At 39.6% G+C, this 14,949-nt stretch overlaps 1 protein-coding gene across 3 annotated transcripts in view; it reads right to left on the bottom strand.

Annotated features, from left to right (window-relative positions):
- The window catches only part of DZIP1L (DAZ interacting zinc finger protein 1 like), a 65,648-nt gene that overhangs the window by 27,169 nt on the left and 23,530 nt on the right, over nucleotides 1–14,949 (bottom strand). For all 3 annotated transcript variants that reach the window (XM_061167662.1, XM_061167664.1, XM_061167663.1), the window contains 4 exons: nucleotides 14,218–14,302; nucleotides 10,735–10,856; nucleotides 9,936–10,097; nucleotides 5,551–5,679 (listed from right to left, as the gene is read on the bottom strand). In XM_061167662.1, the coding sequence (XP_061023645.1) occupies nucleotides 5,551–5,679; nucleotides 9,936–10,097; nucleotides 10,735–10,856; nucleotides 14,218–14,302 (498 nt within the window). The remainder of the gene's footprint in view (nucleotides 1–5,550; nucleotides 5,680–9,935; nucleotides 10,098–10,734; nucleotides 10,857–14,217; nucleotides 14,303–14,949) is intronic.

A 14,949-nucleotide genomic window follows, 5' to 3' on the forward strand; every position in this document is an offset into this window, starting at 1 on the left:
CATTATATAATGCTAAAGGAGTCAGTTAATCAGGAGGATATAAAATTGTAAATATACAGTCAGTCCTCCATATCAGTGGATTCCACATCTGTGTATTCCACATCCAGGGATTCAATTAACTGTGGATTGAAAATATTTGGAAAAAAATTCTGGAAAGTTCCAAAGGCAAACTTGAATTTGCTTCATGCTAACAAATATGTACAGAGCATTTACGTTGTAGTCACAATAAGTTACATAGAATTTACATTGTAATTAGGTATTATAAGTAATTTATAAATTATGTAAAGAATTTAAAAATGATGCGTGTGAGTTATATGCAAAATATAAGGGACTTGAGTATCTGAGAATTTTGGCATCTATAGAGGTTCCTGGAACCAGTCTCCTACGGATGGATACTGAGGGATGGCTATGTATTCACACAACATATGAGCGTCTAAATATATAAAGCAAATATTAACAGAAATGAAGGCAGACACAGACAGTAATACAGTAACAGCAGAGGATTTCAATACCCCACTTTCAACAATGGATATATCATCCAGACAAAATCAATAAGTAAACAACGGACTTGAACAACACTACAGAACAACTGGACTGAACAGACATACATAGAACACTCTATCCAAGTAGCAGAATACACATTCTCCTCAAATGCCCAAAGCTATTCCCCAAGAGAGATCATAAAACAAAATTTTGCCAATTTAAACTTGAAATCATATCAAGTTAATCTTTTCCAACCACAAAGTTATGAAACTAGAAATCAATAATAGGAGAGAAACAAGAAAATTGTTTCTTGTGTGATCTACACAAATGTGTAGATATTAAACAAGACATTCTTAAAACAAAGAAGAAATCAAAAGAGAAACCAAAAAATAACTTGTGACAAACAAAAATGGAAACACAACATACCAAAATTTCTAGGATGCAGGAAAAGCAGTTCTAACAGAGAAGTTTATAGTCATGAACTTTTCCATTAATAAAAAAGAAAGATCTCATATAAACATTCTAACGTTATACCTCAAAAGAAAGAAGCACAGACTAACCTAAAGCTGGCAGGAAATAATAAAGATTATATCAGATGTAAATGAAATTGAGAATAGAAAAACAACAAAAAAGGTCAACAAAAGTAAGAGTTAGGTCTTTGAAAATATAAACAAAATTAACAAATCCTTAGCTAGATTAAGAAAAGAAGAAAACTCTCAAACATAAAAGCAGAAATGAAAGAGGAGACATTACAACTGATACTATAGAAATGCACAGGATTACAAGAGACTTCTATAAACAATTACTAATAAGTTGGACAGTCTAGAAAAATAGACAAGTTGCTAGAAACGCACAATCAACCAAGGCTAAATCATAAAAAAAAAAAAACAGAAAATCTGAACAGACCAATAATGAGCTAGGAGATTGAATCAACAATCAAAAATCTCCCAACAAAGAAAATGCTGAAACTGATGGCTTCCCTGGTGAATTCTACCAAACATTTAAAGAACTAATGCAAATTCTTCTCAAATTCTTCCCCAAAAATTGAAGAGGAAGAAACACTTTCAAACACATTTTATGAGGTCATTTCTACTCTTGTCAAATGCCAGACAAGGACACTATGAAAATTATTACAGGCCAATACCCTTAATGAACATAGATACAAAAATACTCTACAAAATACAAGCAAACCAAATCTAACAGCACAGTAAAAAAACCATACAACATGAACAAGTAGGATTCATCCCAGGATATAAAAATGGTTCAACATACACTAATCGATGTATGTGATACAGTATGTAAACAAAATGAAGGATAAAGTTACATGATCATTTCAATAGATATAGAGGAAGCATTGGACAAAAGTCAACATCCTTTTATGATAAAAACTGCCATCAAAGTGGGTATAGAAGAAATGTACCTCAACATAATAAAGGCCATATACAAGCCCAGAAGTAACATCATACTCAATAGTGAAAAGCTAAACATTTTTCCTCCAATATCAGGAACAAGACAAGATGCTCACTCTCACCATTCTTATTAACATAGTATGGAAGTCCTAGCCAGAGCACTGAGACAAAAAAAAAAAAAAGAGATAAAAGGCATCCACATTGGAAAGGACGGAGTAAAATTATCTGTTTGCAGATGAGATGACCTTATAAATAGAAATTCCTAATGACTGCACTAAAAAAAAAAAAACTGTTAGGATAAACAAATTCAGTAAAATCAGCATGCAAAAGGCAGCTGCATTTCTCTACACTAAAGACAAACTATCCAAAAAAGGAATTAAGATAACTGTCCCATTTACAGTAGCATCAAAATTAATTAAATACTTAGGAATAAATTTACTCAAGATGGTGAAAGATCTATCAGTACACTGAAAATTCTAAAACATCAATTAAATAAATTGTAGAAGACAAATAAACGGAGATATTTCATGCTCATGGATTGGAAGAATATTATTAAAATAGCCATACAATCTTAACATACCCATTCAATCCTAAAATTCATGTGAAACCACATAGCCAAAGCAATCTTGAGCAAGACAAAACTAGAGGCATCACTTCTATAGAGCTATAGAATTTATCAGTATGGTAGTAGTATAAAAATAGACACATAGACCAATGGAACAGAGACGAAACCCAAAATTAAACCCACATATGTATGGTCAACAAATCTTTGACAATGGCACCCAAGATACAAAATAGAGAGAGGATTGTCTCCTCAGTAAACGGTATTGGAAAAAATGGATATCAACATGCAAAAGAATGAAATTGGACCAATACCTTATACCATACACAAAAATCAACCCAAAATGGATTAAAGACTTAAATGTAAGATCTGAAACTCTAAAACTCCTAGAATAAAAGAGGGACATTGATCTTATCAATGATATTTTTTGGATGTGATACCAAAGGCACAGGCAACAAAAACAAAAATAAACAAATAGGACTTTATCAAACTAAAGTTTCTACATAGTAAAGGAAACCATCAACAGATGAAAATATGACTTTAAAAATGGGAGAAAATATTTGCAAACCATGTAACTCATAAGGAGTTCATCTCTAAAACATAAAGAACTCATATGACTTAATAACAAAAAAACAAATAACCCAATTTAAAAGTGGACAAAGAGCCTAACTACACATTTCTCCAAAGAAGACCTTCAAAGTGTCAACAGATATATATTTTTTAAAGTAACAAAAGATAACAAATGGCAAAGATATGGAGAAAGGGAAATGTTTTACAGTGTTGGTGAAAATGTAAGTTGGCATAGTCATTATAGAAAAACAGTATGGAGGCTCCTCAAAAAAGTTAAAAACCAAGAGAGTTACTCATTTTCCCCAGTGAATCTCCCCATGTATCCGTGAGGTATACCTGTTAATAAACTTGTTTGGTTTTCTCTTATTAAAAAAATTAAAAATAGAGCTAACAAATAATCCAGTGATCCCACTTCTCAATACTGACTCAAAGCAATTGAAATCAGGATCTCAAAGAGATACCCACACTCCCCTGTTCACTGCAGCATTATTCACAGTAGCAAAATATGGCTACATTTACCCCCAAACTCAATGAGTTATAGACATTAAACATGCCCAGCTTTTTCCATGTCAATCGTACCTCAGTGAGGTGACATATGTGAATGAATGAATGGATGAGCAAACTAAAAAAAAGAAAAGAGAGCATTTTTTTTTTTGCCCCACTGCACGGCTCATAGGATCTTAATTCCCCAACCAGGGATCAAACCTGGGCCCCTGACAGTGGAAGTATGGAGTCTTAACCACTGGACCACCAGGGAATTCCCAGGAATATTTTCTTTTTAGATCTCAAAGTGGCTATAAACAAAAAAGATTGATAATTTGATAATTTTGGCCACATAAACATTATTAATTTTGCATAGTCAAAACCACAATAAAGTTTAAGGACAACAGGAAACTGGGGAAAATAGCCACAAGAGCAACAAAGAACTGGGTTAATTTCCATACGTTATACAAACACACAAATTGGTAAGGGAATCAACAGATAAATAGCGTGTGAATAAAGTTCACAGAAAAAGAATGGCTTTTTAAATTTGAAATTTGTGAAACATCAAGCAGTGGAAACACTTTACTGCTGTTAGTTAAACATTAAGCTCTTTCTTAATGGTCTTGGAGAGAAGAAGCAGGACAATATGATTTAATAACAGTGTCAATTGCCCTTCCTTGCTATGGAATTATCAGTGAGATGGACCATATATAACTGGACTGATTTAAGTTTCAGCCAATGGAAGCCAGGCCACCTCCTCCCAGCCAGTGACAGCAGACTGTGCCTAAGTCTTCCCAGTTCCATCTCCAGTGACCTCACGTTGGCAGAGTCAAATCAACCATAGTGGGAATATTTTACCACAGAAAATGACAAATGCTGCAAATCAAAGCTTTTTTAGTTCCAGTCAACTGGTTGTTAAATATTTACCATCACACCATTGCTATGTATGCCAAGTCGCCTCAGTCGTGTCCGACTCTGTGTGACCCCATAGATGGCAGCCCGCCAGGCTCCCCCATCCCTGGGATTCTCCAGGCAAGAACACTGGAGTGGGTTGCCATTTCCTTCTCCAAAGCATAAAAGTGAAAAGTGAGAGTGAAGTCACTTAGTCGTGTCCAACTCAGCGATCCCATGGACTACAGCCCACCAGGTTCCTCCATCCATGGGATTTTCCAGGCAAGAGCACTGGAGTGGGTTGCCATTGCCTTCTCCGATCATACTATTAGATCCATGCAAGTATCTTCAAAGCCAGGAGACTGTCGCACTTTCAAGAATAGTTTTCAACTGGGTTGGACTCAAAGTGAGGGCAAGGGTGTCCAGTAAGATACACAGCTGAATGTATGTTCAAAAAACTCCCTGGCAAATCTGACACTGCACACTTGAATGTCACCAGCCACACCTGAGAACCCTAAGAACCCTACTCTATACGTTCATTAATTGGCACAAGGTCTGAAATGATAGAACTGTGATGTCTTTCCGTCTTCCTAAATCACTTTGCCAACAAAGGTCCAAATAGTCAAAGCTACGGTTTTTCCAATAGTCAGTGTATGGATGTGAGAGTTGGACCATAAAGAAGGCTGAGCACTGAAGAATTGATGCTTCTGAACTGTGGTGTTGGAGAATACTCTTGAGAGTCCCTTGGACTGCAAGGAGATCAAACCAGTCAATCTTAAAAGAAATCAATCCTGAATACTCATCGGAAGGACTGATGCTGAAGTAGAAGCTCCAATACTCTGGCCACCTGATGCAAAGAGCTGACTCACTGGAAAAGACCCTCATGTTGGGAAAGGAGGAGAAGGGGGCAACAAAGGATGAGATGGTTGGATGGCATCACCAACTCAATGGACATGAGTTTGAGCAAACTCCGTGAGAGGAAGGACAGGGAAGCCTGGCATGCTGCAGTCCATGGGGTCACAAAGAGTCAGACATGACTACGGGACTGAAAAACAGCAACCTCCCTAAAACCAGAGTGAAAAGAAGAAACTCTGCTGGGAGACAGCACATTTCTTGCCTGGTTCAGGAAGAAAGCATGGGACCTTGGCTCACCTGCATTTCCATCTTCTCCTTCAGAGCCCAGAGCTCCTGAGCCTGCCTGAGTCGCTCCTCGGGCTCCTCATCCCGCAGGGACCCCAGGTTGGACTTCATCACACTGTGGGACTGCAGTGCCTGCAGCTTCTGAAAAGGCCAAAGTATAGTTTCATTCAAATGAAGATCTAATTGTGACATTGTCTTTTATACCCTGAACGGTGTCAGAAGGGCATACTTACCCCAACTACAAAGCCCCAATTTGAACTTACTTTCGCCACCTGATGCGAAGAGCTGACTCATTGGAAAAGACCCTGATGCTGGGAAAGATTGAGGGCAGGAGGAGAAGGGGACGACAGAGGATGAGATGGTTGGATGACATCACCAACTCAATGGACATGGGTTTGGGTGGACTCCAGCAGTTGGTGATGGACAGGGAGGCCTGGCGTGCTCCGGTTCATGGGGTCACAGAGTCGGACACGACTGAGCGACTGAACTGAACTGAACTGAAATTACTGGGTATCTGCATGCCTGCAAATGTTCCCACAAGTCCACACTCTCCCTCACTATGGTTCTCCTGAAAGCTCAGCTCTTGCACAGGAGAAGAAAATCCCATGGAAGAACACATTCAAGAGTGTCATTTCCACTGCACTGAAATTCTGCTGAACTTCAAGCCTAAAACTTGTCTGACAGCTTTCCCATTTCTTCCTCAGTCTCAAGTAGGATAAAGAGAATCAGACTCAGAGCCTTGAGGAGGATATCTCTGGCATTCCAGACCACTCCCTGAGAAATCCTGCTCCTCTTCCAACAAAGAAAAAAATCCTGGCTGTCTCCAAGAAGGCCTGGCTTTTCACAGCTTGGAGTCATGTCACCAATGCCTAGTGAGTGCTTCCTGAGCTAACAGTTCCTGAGCTAATATGAAGAAAAAGGTAAGGAAAAGTGGATCAGAGAGAAGATACCTTTCCACCTCTTCCCCATAGTTATATTTTTAAATATATCACTACTGTAGTGACAAAAGCAATTACCTACATCTCTATTACTATATAAAACTCATACACCCTATTATAGCTTTGGAGAACTGTTAAGCCCCTGAGTTTAACTTCACATTCTTATTATCTTTAACTCTTCTGCTAAAGCAATATTGGGTCCAAATGTTAACCATTTCTCATACAAAATACAATAGTGCATTCTCAGTCATGTCTGATTCTTTTGAGACTCTTTTGGGACTGTAGCCCACCAGGCTCCTCTGTTCATGGGATTTCCCAGGCAAGAATACTGGACTGGTTTGCCATTTCCTTCTCCAGGGGATGTTCTCCAACCAGGGATCAAACTATGTCTCCTGTGTCTCCTGCATCAGCAGGTGGACTCTTTACCACTGGCGCCACCTGAGAAAACCATTTCTAAAACCCCTTGAATATTTTTGTAGCGTCAATTGCTTTATCAGATGTATGCACAACTTTCAGCCTCCAATGTGTCACTTCTGTCTTCACGCTGCTGCTTATGACACACCAGAGGGCTGCTTTCTTGGTGTCACAAACCGTCACGGTGCTTTCCTTTCAACTGGGGCCTCCTTTGGCAGCTGGACTTACCCTACGTCTAATCTAAAGTTCTCTCTTTAGTGAGATGATTTAGCCAAAGCAAGCTCTCTGACTTCTCTATCAGGGACAAAGTTATGAGAACAAATATTTTCAAAATGCACTGAACTCTCACTGACCCTCCTAACATATTCTCTTGTGCTTTGAAAGTAGCCTTACAGTGTTTTACACGATCATTCTAAACGGAATCTTACCTGTTTCCCCCACTCCCAGAATTTTTTAAAAGTGAACCAACAAAATAATTATCCAAGTACACTGAGAATTTTGTATCCAGTTTGGTTCCTATACTTTAATAAAATTAAAATAAAAAAATGTCAGGTGAGAGGAGATGAGGGGAGACACACAAACACAAAAATTCAACAGAAGTCATCCTAAGGGGGAAGACAAAAAAATGGATGTTCCAGTTTAAGACGATGCAATCCTGGTTAAAAGGAAACCATGGATGGTAGTAAGAATTATGTCCTTATTTACTACAACTCAGAATTTCCTAATAGATGTAACCTTTGATTTTTGAGGACGTGGTTTATGAACAACTCCAAATTTAAATCAGTACCTATTTACAGAACGTGTCTAGTCAGTGAGCAATGTCAGGGGAAGCATGGGAGTCAGAGGTTCAGATGAGCTCAGAGATGATGAGTGTGGAGCTGGGGTCAGGACCATGACCACATGTTGGAGCAGCATCTTGTCTGCCATAAACCACCCTTGTCCACGCCAGGGGAACATTTAGGATGGGAGGGCCCAAGTCCCTACACACACACACACACACACACACACACACACACACACACACACACACACACACACACCTCTCGTTTCAACCCCACCACCCTCCATCCTTGGTTTTCCATCTCAGATGGAGATGATGGATCCCTCAAGGCTCCCTCCATATCCTACAACAATCCCCTTATGGAAAAACTGCCTAGGTGTTTCTTTAGGCAAAATGTAGAATGATCGTGAGAAACACTATTAGATAATTCATTTTCAAAAATAAGAAAAGATATTCCTTGCTGTTCAGAGAACCAATAACAGCTGAATACATTCTGAAAATACTTCTGCTCAAATCTTTTCCCTGTACAGCTCCCCCAGTGACTCAGCGGTAAAGAATCTGCCTGCTATGCTATGCAGGAGACTCAGGAGAAGCGTTTGATCTCCGGGTCAGGAAGATCCCTTGGAGAAGGAAATGGTAACCCACTCCAGTATTCGTGCCTGGGAAAATTCCATGACAGAGGAGCCTGGCAGGCTACAGTCCATGGGATCCCAGAGTCAGACATGACTGAGTGACTAAAACATAACAACATTCTGAAAATACTTTTCAAAACGTTTCCTTGATACAGTTTTAGTTACACGGGTTTATATGGGAAGATACAGTCCAGGGATAATTTTAATAAGCTTTTCGTGAATAAATTTGATAATATATCCAGTAGAGGAGCAGGAGCTTATAAGGAGCTGGGTTTAAATCCCAGCTCTACATCTTAAAACAGCCGTGTGACCTTGGGCATGTTATGTGGCCTCAATGTCTCTGCTTGAAAAGGAGGAATGATAATAGTTTTTCTTAAAAAAAAAAAAGCACTTTATTTTTTACCTTTTGGACTCACTGTGCGGCATGTAAGATACCCAATCAGGGATCAAACATGCACCCTGTACAATGGAAGCCTTAACCACTGGACCACCAGGGAATTCCTTTAAAAAATAAATTAGGGAGGATTTCCCTGGTGATACAGTGGATAAGAATCCACTGCCAATGCAGGGGACACGAGTTCAGTCCCTGGTCCAGGAAGACTCCACATGTCAAGGAGCAACTAAGCCCCTGCATCACAACTACTGAATCTGTGTGCCCAAGCTACTGAAGCTCGAATGCCCTAGAGCGCGTGCTCCACAAGAGAAACCTCCACGATGAGAAGCCTGCACATGGCAACTAAGAGTAGCCCCTGCTCGCCACAACTAGAGAAAGCCCACACACAGCCATGAAGACTCAGCACAGCCAAAAATAAACAAATTTTTTAAATATTTTTAAAAGTGAACTTAGGGACTTCCCTGGTAGTTCAGTGGTTAAGAATCCACCTTGCAATGCAGGGTACACAGGTTCAATCCCTGGTTGGGGAACTAAGATCCCATAGGCTGCAGAGCAACTAAGCCTGCATGCTGCAACTAGAGAATCTGCACCACAACAAAAGATCTCTCGGTGCTGCAACTAAGATCTGATAAATCTTAATAAATAAATGTTTACATTAAATATTTATCAAATAAATAATTTTTTAAAGAAATTAACAAACTAATGACATGCCTACCTTTAGAATATTAGTTGTTTGTTTGTTATGAGAATTAAAAGCTAGTGTATATAAAGAACTCTGTACAGGGGCTGGAAATGTTTCAGTAAATATTAGTTACTCTGTGATTCCACAGGCCCCAGTAGAGTGCCTGCTTGTAAGGAGTGCTCAGCAAATACTTGTTAGAAGAAAAATGCATCCATTTAACATTTTGCCTCATTTCTTGTCCAGTGAAGCCCTTTGCAAAAATTAGCATAACATCTCTGGAGCTCTTACTATAATATATGCCAGATAATGTTAGGTATTGTCGGTGTGCTAATTTAACCCTTTCAGAAACCTATCTTACAGAAAGGAAACTGAGGCAAAAGAAGGTTAAGTAACATGCCCAAGATCACACAGTCAATATGTGATGGAGCAGGGGTTCAATACCAGCCACTGCCCTCTTGTGTCTGAACTCATAGAATTAGTACAAAGAAATAAATTTTGTGAACAAATAAGCAGGTTTTCAGCTAAAGAACTCTGAGAAGTCTTTTAGGTTGGGTACCTCCTCTAAGGTAGAGTTCTGGTTGGCAACACTTTTAAATTCATCCCAAAATAATTTTTTGAGCTTGTCTATTTCCCCATATAGCTTGGCCTGCTCTTTTTCTTTCCATTCATCAAATTCTTTCTTAGCTTCTGCTTCCCTCTGGCGAATGACCTCTGCTTCCTACAAAGAAAAGCAAGAACAAGAGAATCATTAATTCCACGCTATGACAAATATTTACCAAGAAACTGCCAGGGCCCCTTTTCCGTGCAAGTCACTATGGAGACCCAAAGAACATTTATCCCCCAGTCCCCAGTGTTTGGACTGGGAGTGGAATTAGTCTTATCTGAACTGTAAAGGATGGGGATCCCATCTCTTCTCTCTTTATATTCTTCATGATGCCTGGCAAGGAGTAATGAATGAACAAATGACGGAAGGCGTGACGCAAGTGTATGTATTTTCATTCTACAAATATTTACTGAATACCTCCTCTGAGCTGCCTTCTGGAGTTTACCCAGTCTTTGTCCTCCAAAAGCTAACAGTATATTGTAAGAAGTTAAAATTCAGGTTCAAATGCCCTCAGGGGGTGCGAACACAGAAAGCTGTAGTTCTCTTTTGGCCACACAGTTCTGGTCAAATAACTGAATTTTCCTTCCCAGACTACGTAAAACCACTTGGCACATCCAGGAAGACACCATCCTAGCCCTGAGTCTCAGCTCTGGGAAACTGCCAGAATGTCGACTCTGTGGGATCTGAGCACATTACGGGTCTCCTGGCCAGTCCATGACCGAATCCCCTGCCATTTCTCCTCCACGCCCACCTGGAGCTGCCGCTGCCTCTCCGCCTCCCTCTGGGCTTCCAGCTCCCCTTGGGTCCACTTCAGTTTGGCCCGTAGCTCTTCTAACACCTCCTCCACTGGCTGCTCCTGCTTCCTCTGCTTTCCTGTGGGATCCACGCAAAGCGAGGGTGACCAGCATGAGTCAGAGTCACTGGTGCGTACAGTTCTTGTGTGCAGTCCCACCTCAGTCTGAGACCAGCTTTGCCACTTACATTGTACACTGCCTCTGGGCAAATGACGTAACCTCCCTGACCCTCTGTTTCTCCAAAGTGGAAAATGGAAGCAATAACAGCACCTAACCCAGAGGGGCATGAGGAGACGGCAGGAGGAGAAGGGGACGACAGAGGATAAGATGGTTGGATGGCATCACCAACTTGATGGATATGAGTTTGAGCAAGCTCTGGGAATTGGTGATGGACAGGGAAGCCTGACATGCTACAGTCCATGTGGTTGCAAAGAGTTGGACATGAATGAGCAACTGAACTAAACTGAACCGAACCCAGAGGGTCATTGTGAGGATGAAATGTGATAATGCAAAGTGCCTAGTGTAGCACCTGGCAGACAGCTCGATACATGTGAACTATAGTTGTTATTTAAAATAACTATTTTGTAAATATGTATTTATTTTTGTTTATTTACTTGGCTGTACCAGATCTTTGGTTGCAGTATGTGGGATCTAGTTCCCTGACCAGGAATCAAATCTGGGCCCCTTGTATTGGGAGCTTGGAGTCTTAACCACTGGACCACCAAGGAAGTCCCTAAAATAACTATTTTGAAAGTACTTACAAATGGGAAATATGAATGCAAAACTTGTAGAGTAACAGAATCAGGATACCAAATAGTATGAACACACTGATTATTAATATGAAGAGGGGAATTTAAAGTAATGATAAGAATTGTAGTTTTAAGTTCATTCTTTTCAGTAATGTAGTACAGTTCAAATATGTAGTTTTAAATTTCAAATAAAAATAAATAAATAAATTTCAAATAAAAAAAGGCACTGTGCACTATGAAGAAAACTTGAATTATAGAAGAATATTCTAACTAAACCACCTACTGATAAACTAAGAATTAAAGGTTATTGAAAAAGACACCAATTGTACTTGAACATCTGTTCCTTTTCAAAGTACATTTAGGGATTATTAGATGGTACTTTTATTAAAACTTCAAGCTTTTTTTTGAAAAGATATATGGCTTTTCTCAAATGGGGCTTTTTAGAAACAAGCAACTTTTAGATGCAGTAAAAATTAATTTGGATTAATAAAGTGATTTGAGGGACCTCCCTGGAAATCCAGTGATTAAGATTCGGGGTTAAGATTCTACTGCCAGGGGCCCAGGTTCAAACCCTGGTCAGAGAACTAAGATTCGGCATGCTATGCAGCACTGCCAAAAACATAAAGTAATAAAAATAAAGTGATCTGAGGTGAGTCTGGAATGGGAGAACTGCAGTATCTGAGAAGTCAGCTGCCTGATAATAAATTAATGAACACTAATACAGCCAAAGTTGTCTTCATTGTTGTTGTTTTAGTTGCTAAGTCACGTCCAACTCTTTTGTGGCCCCAAGGACTGTAGCCTGCCAGGCTCCTCTGTCCATGGGATTTACTTAAGAATATATTTTTCCTCTCCATATTTTCCCAGCACTGTATATTAAGGAAGTAATAAGGAACATGCACAAGGATTTATGCACAAGAATGTTACCACCATGTGATTTATAACTGGGGAATGTTTTAGTTATCCAAATAAATTAAGAAATAATTCAATTGTGAAATAAATTATGATCAGCACATGATGAAATACTATTCAGCCATTAAAAAACCATGTTTTCAAAGATGATTTAATGACTTTGGAAAATATGATATATTATTAATTGAAAATAAGCAGTATCAAAACTGCATCCTATGTGATAATATTCATACACAAAAAATAATGACCACGGACACACCAACATATTAGCTGCAGATGATATCATCCATGGTTTTTATTTTCTCTTTTCTACCTTTCTGCATTTAAATTTTCTATATCAAAGGCATGTATTTTCCAATTTTTTACTGTGGTAAATATACCTAACATAAAATTTACCATCTTAGCCATTTTTAAATGTACAGTTCGGTAGGATTAAATACATTCATAATGTTGTTCAACCATCACCACTACCCATCTTCAGGACATTCTTCATCTTGTAAAACAGAATCTCTGTCCTCACTAAACACTAACTTCCCATCCCCTCTTCCTCCAGCCCCTAGCAACCTCCATTCTACTTTCTGTTTCTATGCATTTTGCTATTCTTTGTACCTCATATAAGTGAAATCATATGGTATCTATCATTTTTTAACTGACAGTTCACTTAGAAAAAACAACCTGTTGTAGCAAATTGCAGAATGACCTTTCAAGGTTGAAAAATATTTCTTTGTATCTCTCTCTCTCTCTCTCTCTCTCTCTATATATATATATATATCACATTTTGCTTATTCATTCATCTGTCAGTGGACATTTGGATTGCTTCTACACCTTTAGTTACTGTGAATAATGCTCCTATGAAAATGAGTGTACAACTATCTCTTCAAAAACATATATTTTTTCCAGAAAAAAAGTATTTAATAAATAAAAATATATTTTCTTTAGTTGCCTCCAACGTAGAACCAAGAAGAATCAGATATATAATAAATGCATAGTAACTAGGTAAATAGTGCTATTTTAAAACTCTGTTCTTTCAAAAGGAAATTAAAATAAAGGGAAAAATGTTTTATTCAATGAGATTTTGTATTTAATTCATACTACATTTTATAATATATTTGCATTAACAGCTAATTCTTCTTGAACCTCAAAAAATCCCTTAAAGGGGAAAACATATAGCCTTGCTACTTGTTTTAGAATTTGAAACAGTAACACTACAGTGATTAAATCATAATGAATTCATGTACATTAAAAAGTCAAAGAACTGGTCTGACTGCTCCTTAGGCCCAGTTAGGCTTACTCATAGTCAGCACCAGTTCTCAGCAGGCTGGGAGGTAAGGGCCCATCCAAGTCACTGTGTCTAACTGCCCCAGTCACGGCCAAGGACGCTGAGACTCAGGGAGGGAAACCACCCTAACCATGGCCACATAGTAGAAGGGGACAGAGTGAGGACTGGAACCTACCTGTCTGACTCCCAGACCTTTTTCTCCAAACATGTGGCCAGAAACGTCCCTAACCCCCTGTGGGATCCCTCCATGTGGCTGGTGGGCTCACCAGCTCCTCAACTGGATGATGAGGCTCTGGGCTTTGTACACGTCCTCCACCTGCTGAACTGGGCTGGGAGCCAGACAGGTGGCTTCCAGTCCTTGTTCTGCCCCTTGTATCATGTGACCATGGTCAGTGTTTCCTCTCTGAGTCTCAGTGTCCTTGACTGTGAGTGGGACAGACTGAGTGACTCTGAAGGGCCCTTACCTCCCAGCCTTCTAGAGAAGCCCAGGCCCTTCCACTCACCGCCTTCCACCATGCCCGCGTGCCTGCGCTGGACGTGGCCCCGGAGAAAGGTGGCGTTCATGAAGGTCTTGTCACACAGGTGGCACTACACAGAGGGAAGCAGCGGGAAGTGCAGGGTCAGCTCCCCTGAGTCATCCTGGGATGATTCTCCCTCTATCAACACTCCCATTCCTTGGGAACCCTGGGCTGCTTCACAAATGAAGAGTTTGATTTACAAAGTAAGGTAGTGATGCGAATCATATATATATAAGTTGCTAAGTCATGTCCAACTCTTTTGCGACCCTATGAGCTGTCGCCCCCCAGGTTCCTCTGTCCATGGGATTTTCCAGACAAGAATACTGTAGTGGGCTGCCACTTCCTTCTCCAGGAAATCTTCCCAACCCAGGGGTCGAACCTGCATCTCCTGCATTGCTGGTGGATTCTTTACCACTGAGCCATTATATACACATATATATTTTTTATACAGCCCCTTCAAAATATTTATTTTCTGAGCTTTAAAACACTACCAGTGCTGTAGGGAGCTATGAACAACAACTAGGCATTTGATGATACTAAGGAATTTTTGTTGGTTTTTCAGGGCATGATAATGGTATTACGCTTATGTTTAAAAGTGCGAGTCCTTGCCTTTCAGAGATACAAAGTGAAATATTTACAGATAAACTCATATGACTGATACACTTCAAAATAATCCAGGGGTAGGGGAAAGTATGTAGGGGAACGAATGCAACAACA

Source organism: Dama dama, chromosome 19 (genome assembly GCF_033118175.1).
Source record: "Dama dama isolate Ldn47 chromosome 19, ASM3311817v1, whole genome shotgun sequence".
Taxonomy (NCBI): Eukaryota; Metazoa; Chordata; class Mammalia; order Artiodactyla; family Cervidae; genus Dama; species Dama dama.